We start from the raw sequence: 19008 nt of genomic DNA on the forward strand, positions 1-19008 counted from the left end.
GGGCATCATATTTTAAATCTGTAATTAAAACAAACTATAGCTGAAAACTCAGAATGGGGGTGACATGAGACCCAGGGACATTTATCTGTGTCCCTATTTGTGCCAGGTTCTGTTTCCTTATCTGTGTAAATGGTTACAGTTGAATTGACAAATTGGGGGAAAAACTTTCAAAAAATAGTTTTCTAAGTAATTTTCTCCTCTTTGGTTTCTGCAAACATTACAATTCTATTAAAAATAAACCTTGAACAAATCAAACATGTAAAAACAAACCGTATTACCTCAGTCTTCTATACTGTTTAGTGATAGGAGTGGCCCTGGAGCATGGCACAAAGGATAAACAGATGAATTCACATGGCTCTGGATGACCAGCTAGGACTCACGAGTTTCACCTAACTAAAGCAAATTGTTCTAAATTCATGTGTCTTAAGTCAGTATCTAATTTTTATCCTAATTTTACAGATCACTGAAAGAAAGCTGCAGAAATATATATGACGAAATATGACAATATACCAAAATGGCACCATCACCTCTGAGGTTTCAGACTTCCTCCTGAATTGTTTTGTCAGGTCCCCCAGCTGGAAGTTCTGGTTGTCCCTGCCCCTCAGCCTTCTCTTCCTTCTGGCCATGGGGGCCAATAGTGTTCTGATCACCATCTGGCTAGAGGTCTCTCTGCATGAGCCCATGTACTACCTGCTCAGTATCCTTTCCCTGCTGGACATTGTTGTCTGCCTCACTGTCATCCCCAAGGTCCTGGTCATCTTCTGGTTTGACCTCAAGTCCATCAGTTTCTATGCCTGCTTCCTCCAGATGTACATCATGAATTGGTTCTTTGCTATGGAATCCTGCACATTCATGGTCATGGCCTATGACCGCTATGTGGCCATCTGCCACCCACTGAGGTACCCATCCATCATCACTGACCAATTTGTAGCCAAGGCTGCCATTTTTATTTTGGCCAGGAATAGTATTATTACAATGCCTATCCCCATTCTATCATCCCAACTCCATTATTGTGGTACAAATGTCATTGACAACTGCATCTGTGCCAATATGTTTGTCTCCAGGCTCTCTTGTAATGATGTCACCATTAGTCGCATCTACCAGTTTGTTGGAGGCTGGACACTGCTAGGATCTGACCTCATCCTCATCTTCCTCTCCTACACACTCATATTGCGAGCTGTGCTGAGACTCAAGGCAGAAGGTGCTGTGGCCAAGGCCCTGAGCACATGTGGCTCCCACTTCATCCTTATCCTCTTCTTCAGCACCATCCTTCTGGTCTTCGTGCTCACTCATGTGGTGAAGAAGAAGGTCTCCCCTGATGTTCCAGTCTTGCTCAACGTCCTCCACCATGTCATCCCCGCAGCCCTCAACCCCATAGTGTATGGAGTGCGGACCCAGGAGATCAAGCAAGGCATCCAGAGATTACTGAAGAAAGTGTGCTAATAAGGACAAGATCTCTGCATTCCTAATATAGGATGAGTTTTGAATCAATAATGGGTGAGTGGGCTGGAATTCATAGCTATTGGATATTGTGTCTTCTTTAATAAAACTTAAGTTTCATTGTATGTTTCCCTTTCTCTTACTTTTACTTTAACAATATCCTTGATCCCTTTGCCTTTCCACCATGCACATTATCCTATTTTGACAAAATACTGGGATTTCTTGGATAGGTAGCTTAGTGAGAATTTTATTCTTGAATATACAGCTATTAATGTGCCATGTCTTTGTGTTCTTGACTATACAACTCTGGATATTTTGAGGTAGTTGTGTAATATGCAATGTATTTTTATTCTTATTTTTATCGAAGGGAGCATTTTGGAGACAAAGACATAGGGGTGAAATTTCAGTCCTGAATGATGGAAAGTTGCTTGTGGTCTATAATTTGGTCTGAAATCGGGCGGTCTTTTGAAATGTGCATTGCAAGAGGATTGGGATTCTGCATGAGTTTCTCATTGTGCAGTGATTAGCAATGAATCTGATTAGATTTAAGGGGCTTCTAAATTCTCCTCCCCATTGTGTTTGTGCTTTGGACATTTATCTTTTGGATCTAGGGTATCATACTTTATGGTGTGCAAACATAGCTCTGTTATTGACTGAAGAATTATAAGGATTATAATACATGATCCCATAATAATAATTTAAAATGTTCAAAACATATTATCTGAACATTGTATCATATTAATTGGAGAGTTTCTAGGCACACTTTGTGTTCTGGGAATTTTGTTAGATATTAAAACACAAAAATAGAATATTGTTTTTTAATATCTCTCATGAATTCCCAATGGGACTGAGCCCCAGTTGTGCACAGCAATAACTTACTCATCAGTGCATCCTGTATTTCCCCTGAACCAAAAAAGAACAACTCCCCTTATTATGATCAATTTAGTGAGTCAGAACCCAAACTGCATCCTGTGCTGTAATAGTACAGAGACTTGAAAAGGTATAGAGTAGTGGTCCACAAACACATATCCATTTAAATTCACTAGGATAGTCCCTGCATAAACCAGAGTTCACAGCAGATAAAGGTGGACAAAAGTAAATTTTACCAAGTTATAGTTTCAGTACAATTGTTGTGTCAAATATGGCATCTGCACTAAAGCTGACAAAGTCTCTAGCAATTTACTATGCAGATATTATTCTGGCTGATGTGTTCTTCTCAGTTAATTCCCATGCAGAAAATATGCCAAGAGCAGTTTCTATTGAACTGGTGTAGGCAGCAGTATACAGTCAAGGACTTTCTCTAGGCTACATTAACCATTTTGCTTTTTGTCACAATACAGACCACAAGAACCTAGAACATTGTTTTAAATGATTTTTTAAAAAATATTTTTAAATGAATTTATTTTGTTTTTATGTGTATTCATTTATTTTTAAATTCCAGTTTAATTAACATGCAGAGTTATATTAGTCAGGTGTACAATATAGTGATTCAACAATTCTATACATTACTCAGTGATCATTACGCTATGTGTACTTTTAATTCCTTTCACTTATTTCACCCATTTCACAGTCACCTCCCCTCTGGTAACCACCAGTCTGTCTTCAATATTTAAGAGTCTAATTTTGTCCGTTCCTTTTTTCTTTATTTGTTTTGTTTCTTAAACTCCACATTTGGGTAAAATCATTTGGTATTTGGCTTTCTCTGACTGACTTACTTCACTTAGCGTTATACTTTGTAGATCCATCCATGTTTTTGTAAAAGGCAAGATCTCATTCTTCTTTATGATTGAAAATATTCCATCCTATATGTAAACCACATCTTCCTTGGTCATTCTTCTATCAATGGACACTTGGGGTGACTCCATAATTTGGTTATGGTAAATAATGCTGTATAAACATACTGGCGATCATATATTTTCAGATTAGTGTTTTCATATTCTTTGGGTAAATACCCAGTGGTGGAATTACTTGGTCATATGGTAATTCTATTTTTAATTTTTTGAGAAAACTCCATACTTTTTTCACAGTGCCTGCACAGTTTGCATTCCTACCAACAATACAAGATAATTCATTTTTCTCCATATCCTCACCAAAACTTCTTTCTTGTGTTCTGGATTTTAGCCATTGTGACAGGTGTTAGTTGATATCTCATTGTGGTTTTGTTTTGCATTTTCCTGATGATCAGTGATGTTGTCCAACTTTTCAATTGCTTCTTGGCCATTTTTATATCTTTTTTGGTGAAATGTCTGTTAAAGCCTTCTTCTCATCTTTTAATTGGATTAATTTTTTTTTGTGGTGTTGAATTGTATAATTTCTCTATATATTTTGGATATTAGCCCCTTCTCAGGTGTTTCATTTCCAAATATCTTCCCCCGTTCAGTAGGTTGTCTGTTAGTTATGTTCATTATTTCCTTTGCTATGCAAAAGCTTTTTATTTTGATGTAGTCTCCAGAGTTTATTTTTGCTTTTGTTTCTTGTGCTTTAGAAGACATATATAGAAAAATTTTACTGCTGCTGATGTCGACAAATTATTGCTTGTGCTCTCTTCTAGGATTTTTATGATTTCAGGTCTCACATTTAGGTTTTTAATCTATTTTGAGTTTATTTATGTCTGTGGTGTAAGAAAGTGATCCAGTCTCACTCTTTTGGATGTAGTTGTCCAGTTTTCCCAACACTATTTGTTGAAGTGACTGTCTTTTTCCCTTTACATATACTTGCCTCCTTTATCATAGATTAATTGACCGTGTAGTTGTGGTTTTATTTTTGGGATCTTTATTTTCTTTTATGGATCTATGTCTATTTTTGTGCCAGTGCCATGCTGTTTTGTTTATTACAGTTTTGTAGTATATCTGTATATCTAGGATTCTGATACTTCCAGTTTTGTTCTCATTTTTAAGATTGCTTTGTGTATTCGGGGTCTTTTGTGGTTCCATACAAATTTTAGGTTTATTGGTTCTAGTTCTGAAAAAAAATGTTATTGGTATTTTGACAGGAATTGCTTTAAATCTGTAGATTACTTTGGGTAGAATGAACATTTTAATAATATTTGTTTTCCCAATCCATGAGCATGGAATATGTTTCCATTTGTTTGTGTCATCTTTAGCTTCTTTCATAAATGTTTTATCATTTTCAAAGTACAGGTCTTTTACCTCCTTGTTTATTATTAGCTATATTATTATTTTGGGTGCAATTATAAATTAGATTGTTTTCTTAATTTCTCTTTCTGCTACTTCATTATTAGTACATAGAAATGCAATGATTTCCATACATAAATTGATTTTTATCCTTTGACTTTACTGAATTCATTTATCAGTTTTCGTAGTTTTTTGGTAGAGTCCTTTGGGTTTTCTTTTTATTTTTTTAATTTAAATTCAAGTTAGTTAACATACAGTGTAGTCTTGGCTTCAGGAGTAGAACCTAGTGATTCATCTCTTACAAATGACACCCAGTGCTCATCCCAAAAAGTGCCCTCCTTAATTCCCTTCACTTATTTAGACCATCCCCCACCCACCACCCCTCCAGCAACCCTCAGTTTGTTCCCAGTATTTAAGAATCTCTAGGGGCGCCTGGGTGGCTCAGTTGGTTGAGCGTCCAACTCTTGATTTTGGTTCAAGTATGATCTCCCGATTTGTGGGATTGAGCCCCGAGTCAGGTTCTGTGCTGACAGCACAGAGCCTGCTTGAGATTCTCTCTCTCACTCTCTGCTCCTCTCCAGCTTGCTCTCTGTCTCTCAAAATAAATAAACTTAAAACAAACAAAAAAAAGAGTCTCTTATGGTTTACTTTCCTCTCTATTTTTATCTTATTTTCCTTCCCTTCCCCTCTGTTATATGTTTTGTTTCTCAAAGTCCACATATGAATGAATCATATGATATCTGTCTTTCTCTGACTGACTTATGTAGCTCAGCATAATACCCTCTAGTTCCATCCATTGCCATTGTTGCAAATGGCAAGATATCGTTCTTTTTCATCACTGAGTAGTATTCCAGTGTGTGTGTGTGTGTGTGTGTGTGTGTGTGTGTGTAGTTACATCTTCCTTATCCATTCACCATTCAATGGACACTTGGGCTATAGTTGATATTGCTGCTATAAACATTGGGGTGCATGTGCCCCTTCGAATCAGTATTTTTGTATCTTTTGGATAAATACCTAGTAGTGCAATTGCTGGGTCTTAGGATAGTACTATTTTAATTTTTAATGAGCCTCTATGCTGATTTCCAGAGTGGCTACCCTAGTTTGCATTCCCACCAACAGTGCAAAAGGGTTCCCTTTTCTTCACACTCCTACTAAAGTTGTTGTTTCTTGTTTTGTTCATTTCAGCCATTCTGACAGGTGTGAGGTAACTTATTGTGGTTTTGACTTGTAGTTCCTTGATGATGAGTGATGTTGAGTATTTTTTCATGGGTCTGTTAGCCATCTGGATATCTTCTTTGGAAAAATGTCTATTCATGTCTTCTGCCCATTTTGTCATTGGATTATTTCTTTCTTGGGTGTTGAGTTTGGTAAATTCTTTACAGATTTTGGATACTAACTCTTTATCAGATATGCCATTTGCAAATGTCTTCTCCCATTCCGTCAGTTGTCATTTACTTTTGTTGATTGTTTCCTTCACTGTGCAGAAGCTTTTTATCTTGATGAGGTACCAATAGTTCATTTTGGTTTTGTTTCCCTTGCCTCTGGAGACATGTCAATAAGAAGTTGCTACAGCCGAAGTCAAAGAGGTTGCTGCCTGTTTTCTCCTGTGGGGTTTTGGTGGTTTCTTGTCTCACCTTTAGGTGAATTTATTTTTGTGTATGATGTAAGAAAATGGTCCAGTTTCATTCTTCTGCATGTCAGTGTCCAGTTTTCCCAGCACCATTTGTTGAAGATACTGTCTCTTTTCCATTGGATACTCTTTCCTGCTTTGTCAAAGATTAGCTGACCCTATATTTGTGGGTCCATTTCTGGGTCTCTACTCTATTCCATTAATCTCTGTGTCTGTTTTCTTCTTTTTTTACAATACCATACTGTCTTGATTGCTACAGCTGTGTTATACAGCTTAAAGTACAGAATTGTGATGCCTCCAGCTTTGGTTTTCTTTTTCAACATTACTTTGGCTATTTGAAGTCTTTTGTGGTTCCATACAAATTTTAGGATTGTTTGTTGTAGTTCTGTTAAGAATGCTGGTGTTATTTTGATATTATCATGCCATATGCAAATAGTGAATGTTTTACTTCTTCCTTCCCAATTTGGATGTCTTTTACTTTTTTTCTGGTCTGACTGCTGTGGCTAGGACTTGCATAATCATGTTGAGCAAAAAGTGGCAAGAGTGAACACTCTTGTCTTGTTCCTGATCTTAAGAGAAAAGTTCTTAATTTTTCACCATTTTTTTATGATGTTAACTGTGGATTTTTCATTTATGGACTTTATCATCTAGAAGTATGTTCCCTCTACACCTACTGTGTTGGGTTTTTTTTCACGAATGGATGTCATACTTTGTCAAATGCTTTTTCTACATCTGTTGAAATAATCATATCTTCTTTATCCTTTCTCTTATTGATGTGATTCATCACATTGATTGCCTTACAAATACCGTACCACTCTTGCATCCCAGTAATAAATGTCAGTTGATTATGGTGAATGATTTTTTAAATTTATTGTTGGATTCTGTTTACTAGTAGTTTGTTGAGGATATTTGTGTCTATGTTCATCACAGATATTGGCCTGTAGTTGTTGTTGTTGTTGTTGTTGTTGTTGTTGTTGTTCTTCTTCTTCTTCTTCTTCTTCTTCTTCTTCTTCTTCTTGTAGTGTCTATTTCTGGTTTTGGTATCAGAGTAATGCTGGCCTCGTAGAATACACTTGGAAGCTTTTCTTCCTTTTCTTTTTTTTTGGAAAAATTTGAGGAGAATAGGCAGTAACTCTTTAAATGTTTGGGAGAATTCACCTCTGAAGGCATTTGATCCTGGACTTTTGTTTGTTGGGAATTTTTTTATTACTGATTTAATTTCATTGCTGAGAATCGTTCTATTCAAATTTTTTGTTTCTTCCTAATTCAGCTTCTGGATATTTTCTAGGAATTCATCTATTTCTTCATGTTGTACAATTTGTTGGCATATAGTTATTCATAATATTCTCTTACAATCCTTTATATTTCTGTGATGTTGGTTATATCTCCTCTTTCATTTCTGATTTTGTGTTCTCTCTCCCTCCTTCCATTCCTCCCTACTCCTATCTCTCTTTTGTCTGATGAATCTAACTAAAGTTTTATCAATTTTGTTGATCTTTTCATAGAACCATCTCCTGGTTTCATTGATTTATTATATTGTTTTATTTTTGGTTTCTCTTTTGTTTGTTTCTCTTCTAATCTTTATTATTTCCTTCCCTCTACTGGTTGTGGATTTTGTTTGTTCTTTTTCAAGCAATTTTAAGTGTAAGGTTAGGTTGTTCATTTGACATTTTTCTTGCTTCCTAAGATAGGCCTGTATTGCTATAAACTTCCCTCTTAGAACAACTTTTGCTGCATCACAAAGGATTGCATCCTTTATGCAATTAGGATTACTTCCTTTATGGAAGTATGGATTACCTCCTTTATGTTTGTTAATATCTGCTTTTTGTATTTGATTGCCCCCATCTTGGAGCCATAAATATATGTAATTGTAATTGTTGTAATTGTTGGATTGTTCCCTTTATGATTATATAGTGTTCTTCTTTGTCTTTTGTTACAATCATTGTTTTAAAGTGTATTTTGTCTGGTATAAGTATTGCTCCCTGGCTTTCTTTCCACTTCCATTTGCATGATAAATGTTTTCCATCCCTTTACTTTCAGTCTGCATGTGTCTTTAGGTCTAAAATGGATCTTGTACGCAGAATATAGATGGATCTTGCTTCTGTTCATTTATCCCTTCCATCGCTCTATAGAACCTGGAGCATTTTGATACTCCAATCTCACTGATCCACTATATGGACAACATCATATTAATCAGTTTGGTTACACAGAAAATGTCAAGAACCCTAGATTATCTGATAAGACACATGCACATGACAGGGTAGAAGAGAAATGCCAAAAAGATTCAGGAGATTGCCTTAGTCAGGATGTTTTTACATTTCCATTGGTTAGGAGCATGCTCAGACATCACCGTCATCTATAGGAACAAACTATTGTATCTTTCACCTCTTATCACTAAGAAAGAAGCCTTTTTGGATATTGGAGACAACATGTAACACCATTGAGAATTCTGATATGATCCATGATCTGTTCAACAGGTGACATTGAAGGTTAACAATTTTTTTTTGAAGGCTCACAATTTTTACTGCGGCCTAGAGCAAGACAGAACTCTGCAGCACATTTAGGCTGAAGTTCAAGCAGCCCCACTTCTCAGACCATAGGATTTTGGAGATACAGTTGTGTTTGGGAGACACAATGGTATTAATGGTAGATAAAGAATCTATGTGGACTCTGACAAGTCATAATATAAGGGTCCCAGGATAAGCCCATAAAGTTTGCAGCAAAGACCTCTTCAGAGAGCTAGTCACAATCCAAAACACAGCTCCAACTGTCTGAGGCAAGAAATAATCAACTTGTACAGGCAGAGCAGCAATCCATTCTATTAAGAGAATAGTATTTTTGGAGTTGCCTAGAGCAACTACAGAGGGCACAAATTACGTTAGCTCTTGTCTCAGGGCTTATTTGGCTTATCTAATTTACATGAATGTCCTTCCCTCTCCTAACACCTGTGGCTTCAAGAAAGCTCCCTTTAATTAGATAAAAGGGGAGGAAGAAGCTTGGGTGTATGAATGAATGAGTTAGCTCATGATGTGCAAGGTAGAAATGGACTGTTACCTCATTGCAGCCTCAATCATGGGTTAACTGCAAAGGTGGAGACAGTGCTCTGAGCAGTACATCTGGTCATCGACTTGGTATAGAGGATTAGTCATATTTGAAAATCAGAGGCAAAAAGTATATGAATACCCTAATGGGATTTGGCACAAAGCATTCAGATCTTCACAGTTCACATTAATGCCCACCTCAGAGCATGTGTCAGAGAAGAGGGGGCAATGACAACCAGGCAGCTAGAAGTCATGAATTCTAGAAACTTTGATTGTATGTGAGAGATATCTAGAATGACTGGTAAAGGAGGGAGATGAAGTGCATGATTTATAGTTTCTGGACCAACTGCAGTAGCAGGAATATCTTAAATCCCTCTTTAGAAATTGTAACAGACATTATATAGAAGAACCAGTGGCAGGACAGAGTTAACTTGCATAGGGAATGGGAATATCTGACCAGCACGGGGGTAAACTGATGCAGACATGGTCGGTGCCCTGCACTTTCATTATACACCAACACTGTTCTGCAGACACCTGGGACTCTGCCTGGGAGTGCCCTCTGGCTGTGGAAGCATGCTAGATTCCTGGTTTGGGCAGGACCAAAAGTATTGGGGGATTAAAAATTTGAGAAACAGTTTTCAAATAATGATGGATAAAAGTTATGGCAATATCTTTCCAGTTCTTTGAATTATCACTTGTATCTGTCTGCTACCACAGTCTTGTCCTGATTTATCCTGGTGGACATAGCTTTAATAATGATACTAGAAGCAAGTTATGTTACATAAGATCCCTGCATGTATGCTGTAAAGATATTTGAGATATTAGTGAGGTCTCATTGGATTCAATTGTTACCTCTATAGGTATTGAGGTATGTAGATCACTAGGGAGCACCTAAGAAACATCAGAGGTTAGACTTAAGATAATAATATTAATTTTAGGTGTTACTGAAATTTTTTGGAGGTAAGATGGCAGAGGAGTAGGGCAACCATAAGTTTGCCTCCTCCCTCAAATACACCTAGATAATTATCAAATCATTCTGAACACCCAAGAAATTGATCAGAAGTCTTAGAGAACAAGGCTGTACATCTACAAATCAGAAAAATGACCCACAGAAGGTAGGCACTGTGTAGAATTTGTGAGAGAAAAGAGCTGGGAGTACTCCCCTGGCAAAGGAACCCTGACTGAGATGGGAGTAGCACGTGAGGAGGAGAGAGAGAAAAAGCACTGGGGAAAAAAAGTGAAAACACACTCAGGGGACTGCCCAAGAAAACTACTCCCCAAAACCTTTGACAGGGATAAAGGAGAGGGTTAGTGTACTGCCAATTTTCTATAAACAGCGGAACACAGATTCTGAAGTTTTGGAGGCCTGCAAAATTATCAGGTTTGCACCTGGGAAACTGAGCAGTGGGAGAGTAGACCTGAGCCCTGCAGTAGGCAGCCTGAGGATCCCTAGGGTCAAACAGAGAGAAGCAGTTCCCCTGCTTGGAGTGCTTTCAGGATAAGTGATGCAGCCTCTCCACGGACACAGGACCCTGTGGGCACCATCGAGCTGTGCCACTCACCATTTTAGGAATAAAGATGCTGGTTGAAGGCAGCAATCCCTTGCCCCAGTTGTGTATTGCAATTTACCGTAAACTGACCGTCTATGTGGTCATGTGGCTGTCTTCTGTGACAAGCTGTCACTGGATACAATACAGAGAGACCCTCTCCTAGATGACGAGTGCAGTTCTGTGCTGTGCGGGCCTCTGAAGTGTGGGATTTTGAAACACAGTCATACCTGAGATAAAACACAGAAGTACTGTGCCATTTGGTAGGCAGACAGCTCAGACACAGATGAGGTGAGGTGGGGATCTGACAGAAACCAGGGACATGGGCTCATCACTGAGCATCTGTGATAGCTTACTGAAGAGGGGCGGCATGCATCCCCTTAAGCCATTTTCTCCCTGCACCCTCCAGCTTGATCCACCTCAGTGAGCTAAACAGCACCACCAATGGAGAATGGAGCTGCTACACCAGGTCCCACACCCCTGCACCCTGCAGGCACATCTCCACTAGGGCAATTGCATCTAAGAATCAGAACATGCATCTCCCCCAGAAGACCAGCACAAACCCTTTGCCTACACCAAGTCTACTGATCATAGAGTGTTGTAGAGCTTCAGCTCTAGAAGAAAAAGATCTTGTGTCGTTTGGCATTTGTTTTTATTTTTGTCTTTGTTTTGTTTGATACAAAAAGAGCAATTTTTAAAATTTTATTTATTTTTTATTTTTAAAAATTTTTAAATTATTTTTTATTTTTATATATTTTTTAAATTTTAATTTTTTCTTCTTTTTCTTTTCTTTCTTTCTACCTTTTTTCTATCAAGCTTCTTGTAACAAGCAAAATAAAACAGAGCTAAGATCTAGCTATGTATTTTATTTTATTTTTTAAATTTTTCTTCAATTAAAAAATTTTTATTTTGTTTTATTTTGCTTTTTTCCCTTTCTCTCCAAAATGACAAGAGGAGGAATTCACCCCAAAAGAAAGAACTGGAAGAAATGATGACCAGAGATTTAATCAATGCAGATACAAGTAAGATATATAAGTCTAAATTAGAATTTTAAACAATATTAATGATATTAGGTAGGCTTGAAAAAAGCATAAAATACACTAGAGAATCCCTTACTGCAGAGATAAAAGAACTAATATCTAGTCAGGCCAAAATTAAACATGCTGTAACTAAGATGCAATCCCAAATGGAGGCCATAAAAATGAAGATGGATGAAGCAGAGTTGTGAATTAGTGATACAGAACATAAAATTATGGAAAATAATATAGCTGGAAAAAAGAGGGAAAATAAAGGTCATGGAATGAGAAGGCAGACTTAGGGAACTCAGTGACTTATTAAAATGTACTAATAGTCACATCATAGGAGTCCCAGAAGATGAAAAGAGAGAAAGAGGGACAGAAGGTTTATTAAAACACATTATAGCTAAAAACTTTCCTAATCTGAGGAAGGACACAGACATCAAAATCCAGGAAGCACAGAGAACTCCCATTAAATTCAATGAAAGCCAACCATCACCAAGGCATATCATAGTCAAATTCATAAAATACACAGACAAGAAAAGAATCCTGAAAGCAGCAAGGGAAAAGAAGTCCTTAACCTACAAGGGAAGACAGATCATAGCAGCAGATCTATCCACAGAAACATGGCAGGCCAGAAAGGAGTGGCAGGGAACATTCCATGTGTTGAATCAGAAAAATATGTGGCCAAGAATAATAATAATAAAAAATAATAATAATAATCCTTATTTTATTATTTATTTATTTCTTAAGAATTCTTTATCCAGCAAGATTGTCATTAAAAATAGAAGGAGATAAAGAGTTTCCCAGACAAACAGAAACTAAAAGAGTTCATGACCACTAAACTAGCCCTGGAAGAATTTTAAGGGGGTATTGCTGAGTGGAGAACACAAATAAACAAACAAACAAACAAACAAAAAATATCAAAGCAACAACAACTAGAAAGGACCAGAGACCATCACCAGAAACACCAACTCTACAGGCAACACAATGGCACTAAATTCATATCTTCCAATAATCACTGATTGTAAATGGACTAAATGCTCCAATAAAAAGACATAGGGTAACAGAATGGTTAAAAAAAAAGATCTGTCTATATGCTGCCTACAAGAGCCTCATTTTAAACGTAAAGACAACCACAGAGTAAAAGTAAGGGGATAGAGAACTGTCATGCTAATGGACATCAAAAGAAAGCTGGAGTAGCCATGCTTGTATCAGACAACATAGATTTTAAAACAAAGACTGTAACAAAAGTGAAGAAGGGCATTGTATCAGAATTAAGGGATCTATCTATCCATCAAGAAGATCTAACAATTGTGAATATTTATGCCCCAAATTTGGTAGAAATCAATAATATAAATCAATTAATAAGAAACATAAAAAACTCATTGATAAAATATAATAATAGTAGAGGATTTAACACCCCACTTATAGCAAGGGACAAATCATCTAAGCAGAAAATCAACAACCAAATAATGGCTTTGAATGACACGCTGTACCAGATGGACTTAACTGATATATTCAGAACATTCCATCTTAAGGCAGCAGAATATGCATTCTTCTCAAGTACATATGGAATATTCTCCAGAAGAGATCACATACTGGGTCACAGATCAGCCTTCAACAATTATAAAATGATTGAGATCATACCATACATATTTTCCAATCATGATGCTACGAGAATTGGTCAATCACAAGAAATAATTTGGAAAGCCCTCAAATATATGGAAGTTAAAAAACATCCTAATAAAGAATTAACGGGTTAACCAGAAAATTAAAGAAGAAATTAAAAAAATACATGGAAGCAAATGAAAATAAAAAAAAAAAAAACAGCAAGTCCAAAACCTCTGGGATGCAGCAAAGGCAGTCCTAAGAGGGAAGTATATTGTAATTCATGCCTATATCAAGAAGCAAGAAAAACAAAACTGGAGGCATCATGATTCCATATTTCAAGCTGTATTACAAAGCTGTAGTTATCAAAATAACATGGTACTGGCACAAAAAACAGACACATAGATCAATAGAACAGAATAGAAAACCCAGAAATGGACCTACAATTATATGGTCAACTCCTCTTCAACAAAGTAGGAAAGGATATCCAATGGAAAAAAGACAATCTCTTCAACAAATGGTGTTGGGAAAACTGGATGGTGACATGTAGAAGAATGAAACTCTACCCTTTTCTGACACCATACACAAAAATAAATTCAAAATGGATCAAAGACCTAAATGTGAGATAGGAAACCATCAGAATCCTACAGGATAAAACAGTCAGCAACCTCTTGGACCTCAGCTGGAGCAACTTCTTACTAGACACATCACTGAGGCCAAGGGAAACAAAAGCAAACATGAACTATTGGGACTTCATCAAGATAAAATGTTTCTGTACAGTTAAGGAAACAATCAACAAAACTAAAAGCAGCATTCGGAATGGGAGAAGATATTCTCAAACAACATATCTGATAAAAGGTTAGTATTAAAAATCTATATGGAATTTATCTAACTCAACACCCAAAAAACAAAAATCTAGTTAAGAAATGGGCAGAAGACATGAACAGACATTTTTCGAAAGAAGACATCCAGATGGCTAACAGACACATGAAAAGATGCTCAACTTTGCTAATCATCAGAGAAATACATACCAAAACCACAATGAGATAACCACCTCACACCTGTCAGAATGACTAAAATGAACAACTCAGGCAACAAGAGATGTTGGCCAGGATGCAAAGAAATGGGAACCCTCTTGCATTGTTGGTGGGAATGCAAACTGGTGCAGCCACTCTGAAAAACATCATGGAAGTTCTTTAAAAAAATTAAAAATAAAACTACCCTATGTCCCAGCAATTTCACTACTAGGTATTTATCCAAAGGATACAAAAATGCTGATTCAAAGAGGCACTTGCACCCCAAATTTTATAGCAGAATTGTCAACAATAGCCAAATTAAGAAAGAGCCCAATGTCCATTGACTGATGAATGGATAAAGAAGAGGTGGTGTGTGTGTGTGTGTGTGTGTGTGTGTGTGTGTGTATAATATTCCATACATATATATACATACACAATGGAATATTACTTGGTGATCAAAAAGAGTGAAATCTTGCTACTTGAAACAATGTGGACAGAACTAGGATATATTATGCTTAGTGAAATAAGTCAATTAGAGAAAGACAAATACATGATTTCACTCATATGTGGAATTTAAGAAACAAAACAGATGAACATAGGGTAAGAGAAGGAAAAATAAGATAAAGTCTAGCTGTTTTCTTTTAGAAAGTTTCACAGAACTTCTTTTTGTGAACTGATTAATTCTGTTAGATTTCAGAATCCAGAATCATCTTATAGAAATTTAATAACGGAGATATTCCTTTTTTTTTCTTTTTTTCTTTTTTCTTTTTTAATATATGAAATTTATTGTCAAATTGGTTTCCATACAACACCCAGTGCTCATCCCAAAAGGTGCCCTCCTCAATACCCATCACCCACCCTGCCCTCCCTCCCACCCCCATCAACCCTCAGTTTGTTCTCAGTTTTTAACAGTCTCTTATGCTTTGGCTCTCTCCCACTCTAACCTCTTTTTTTTTTTCCTTCCCCTCCCCCATGGGTTTCTGTTACGTTTCTCAGGATCCACATAAGAGTGAAACCATATGGTATCTGTCTTTCTCAATAACAGAGATATTCCTATTAAATCATGCCAACTTATGGCAGCCTTTGGCAAGTTTAGTCAGTTGTGAAGAGTAAGGTTGAATAGCATACATACAATATAGCCATATAGTGGAACAGTGGTCATGACATGTGGTGAGGGCAAGAACATAATTAGTGATGTCAGTGGAGATGATTTTGTCAAGTTGGTTTAGAAAGTCCATAGGGGTTAAAGCACAGGTATAATACAATAGTACTTGATAGTGTTTAGAATATAAGCTCTGCACTGGGCCTTGGTTTTTCCTTCTAGCTGAATCCAATCATTACACACACACACACACACACACACTCACACACACACACACACACACACGTATACTATACACACACACACAAAACATTTATATATATTTATGTATATCATATATTTCATCAAGACTTGAGAAGTTGAGGATCAAACATATTTAGGGTTAAGAATTCTTAAGACTTGCTCCTGAATCTGCTTTTTCCTGACCCCATAGATAACAGGGTTGAGTGCAGGTGGTACAACCATATGTAGATTGGCAAGAAATATATGAATATATTCAAGGATGCTATGACCAAAGTGGTGGGTCAGAAAGGGAAAAATGCTGGGATGTAGAAGATGAGCATGACACAGATGTGGGAGCCACAGGTGTTGAGAGCTTTGAATAGGGCATTCCACGATGGTAAACAAAAGACTGTATAGAGTATTTTCATGTACAAAAAACCAATTACAATAAGGTCAATTAATCCCATAGAAAAAGCAACCATACCAAGTAAATTATTGGTCCTGATACTGGTACAGGAAAGAAGGTCAATGCCCATGTGCTCACAGTAAGTGTGGGTGATGATATGGGCACCACAGAATGACAATAGTAAGATGAGGAAAACAAAAGGAATAACAAAGATTAAAGATCTCATGATCATGACTATACCTAGAATGGTCACCACCTTGTTTTTGAGAGTCATAGTATATCTCAGGAGATTGCAGGTGGCAACATAACGATCTATGGCCATGACTGTCAGTATCCCAGACTTGAGGCCAGTGCATAGATGAGTCATAAACATCTATGCAAGGCAGGCACCAAAAGGAATTTCCCTGAAATTGAACCAAAAGATGCCCAGCATCTTGGGAATAGTGGCAGAGGACAGGCTTAGGTCAGTGAAGGCCAACATTGCTAGGAAGTAAAACATGGAGACTAGGCTCAGTCTGAATTATAAAGAGGATTATAACATTCCCCAGGAGTGCAATCAGATATACAATACAAAAGGGGAAACCAATCCAGATGTAAAAAATTTCCAGGCCTGGAATCCCCAGCAAGACAAAGGAAGAAGGATGGGATTGAGTAGTATTATGATAGGCCATCTTCATGGTTGCTGGTAAGTTTTTTCACATTGTGTCACGACTCCGATCTCATTCATGTCATTCTTTCAGGCCATGCAGAGACATGGAATTAATTCTCCACCTTAATCCTTAGTAGAAGAACCTGGAGTGAAAAGTGATAAATGATTTTAAAAGCTCCCAAATACAGAACTCACCAGATTCTGGACATCTTGTTTTTCTGTCCAAGATACATCCCAAACTTGATACTCTGCAAATAGTCTTAAGAATGATGTAAAATTACATCACTGTAATGATGTAAAATGATGTGCTTACATTTTAGAGGAACTTCTGTAATGTTACAATGGAGAATGGGTTGCAGGGGCAATTGGAGTTTGATGCAAGTAGGGTGAACGATGATGCTAACCTGATCTAAATAAATGATAATGGAGATGGAGAGGTGAAGGAGTATATAGCAAATTGACCGAGAACAGTATTTGATGTGATTTGGGGGATGAAAGAAAGCAATAAGTCACGTTTCACTTCCAGAATTCTGTGTTAGGCAAATGAGCAAATATTGCTGCTATTCAGTGAGATAGAGAACATAATGGGAGTGATTCTTTTTTGCTTTAGTTTATGAGAGTAGGTGTTGACATCAGTCCTGAAATAAATAGATATGAAGTTTGTATTGAATCAAGTAGCAATGCTCAATAGGCAGAATATCAGTTAAGTTCCCACTATTGTTGAAACTCAGTTTTAGGGCTTCAGTGAGTTTATAAAGTACCAAAAATCTATGCATGTGCCTGTAGAAACCATAGGATTCATGTAGTGATTAAGACTATCATGTTTTTTCCCCATGTTCATAATATTTAATCTCTGGAGAGTCATACTAGGGAGAATATGACAATAGTAAATGAATGTCTGTATCTTCAAAGCCCCCTCAGGTAACTAAAGAAGAAAGAGGTAGAGACAAGAGCCATTCTCAAAGATGACAAATCAAACGTCTTCAGGAAAAATAATCTCATAAATACGTTATATGGGGATTCATGTATTTTCTCTATTTGTGCACCTGCCTGTATAACTGTGTTAAAATATATTGTATAATATTGACTAAATCAAACAAAATAATACAGCAGGTTAAATATTGTCTGTGGGACTAAGGCATGGGCATATTTTAGTGTGGGCATTATTCTGTGTAGCATATCTGCTATATTCCTTTCCTTTCTAAGCTACTATTATAAGCTGAGATCTGAATAAGAATTCAACACCGGGGTTTTAAAAGAGCCTGTTTTATTGTGCCTACTCAGTAAAAGGAGAGTGTGGCAATGTCAACTATCCACATCATTCATGTCATCCAAATCCCCCCTTTGACCTCAATGTCTGAGTGTTCTTCCTTGGATGGATGTCATTACAGGACAATTATGGTTGTGTCTCCTCTTAGAGTATGTCTTAGCTGATATTCTTCACCCCCAGCAGTTCAATTATTTGTTTAATGAAAGTCAGAGAAGTCAGACTCAGTCCCAAAGTGTCATCTAAATAAGCAGAACACAAGATAACAGCAGCGTCAAACTTCTTATAGTACTTTTCCTACTTTCCCTCCACCATAGGTGCGAATTTGTTTCTCAGTAGATTTCCTTAGGTTGCTACATCAGAAGAAGGAGTTTACTTCTCATTGACATACATACTCCTAAAATCAGTTTATTTCAAAGGTGGTCTAATTGGGGTGCCTGGGTGGTTCAGTCTGTTAGGTGTTGACTATTGATTTTGGCTCAAGTCATGATCTCCTGGTTCATGAGTTTGAGCCCCACATCTGGCTCCATTGCGGAGCCTGCTTGGGATTCTCTCTCCCTCTGTCTCTGCTCCTCTCCCATTCATTCATTCATCCTCTCTCTCTTTCTTAAAATAAATAAATAAACTTAAAAAAACGTGATCTAATTTTTATGGGCTTAAATGCTTTGTTTTGTATGTTGAAATAAAATCTAATCACACCTGAGATTTATTTATTTATTTTTTTAACGTTTATTTATTTTTGAGACAGAGAGAGACAGAGCATGAATAGGGGAGGGTCAGAGAGAGGGAGACACAGAATCTGAAACAGGCTCCAGGCTCTGAGCTGTCAGCACAGAGCCCGACGCGGGCTTGAACTCACGGACCGCGAGATCATGACCTGAGCCGAAGTCGGCCGCCCAACCGACTGAGCCACCCAGGCGCCCCTAA

At 37.2% G+C, this 19008-nt stretch overlaps 2 protein-coding genes and 1 pseudogene across 2 annotated transcripts in view; 2 read left to right on the forward strand and 1 right to left on the reverse strand.

Annotated features, from left to right (window-relative positions):
* The window catches only part of LOC132677163 (uncharacterized), a 286729-nt gene that overhangs the window by 250605 nt on the left and 17116 nt on the right, over window positions 1-19008 (forward strand). The window lies entirely within an intron of this gene.
* On the forward strand, window positions 499-1492 carry LOC144613079 (olfactory receptor 56A3-like). Its single transcript, XM_078433990.2, has one exon. The coding sequence runs from the start codon at window positions 499-501 to the stop codon at window positions 1441-1443; it is 945 nt and encodes a 314-aa protein (XP_078290116.2). The 3' UTR covers window positions 1444-1492.
* Window positions 15904-16836, reverse strand: LOC132674792 (olfactory receptor 52E5-like; annotated as a pseudogene).

Source organism: Panthera onca, chromosome D1 (genome assembly GCF_046562875.1).
Source record: "Panthera onca isolate mPanOnc1 chromosome D1, mPanOnc1 haplotype 2, whole genome shotgun sequence".
NCBI lineage: Eukaryota > Metazoa > Chordata > Mammalia > Carnivora > Felidae > Panthera > Panthera onca.

What these genes read in the sequence shown, in the direction of transcription:
- LOC144613079 (XM_078433990.2), top strand. Translation starts at nt 499, where the DNA reads ATGACAATATACCAAAATGGCACCATCACCTCTGAGGTTTCAGACTTC.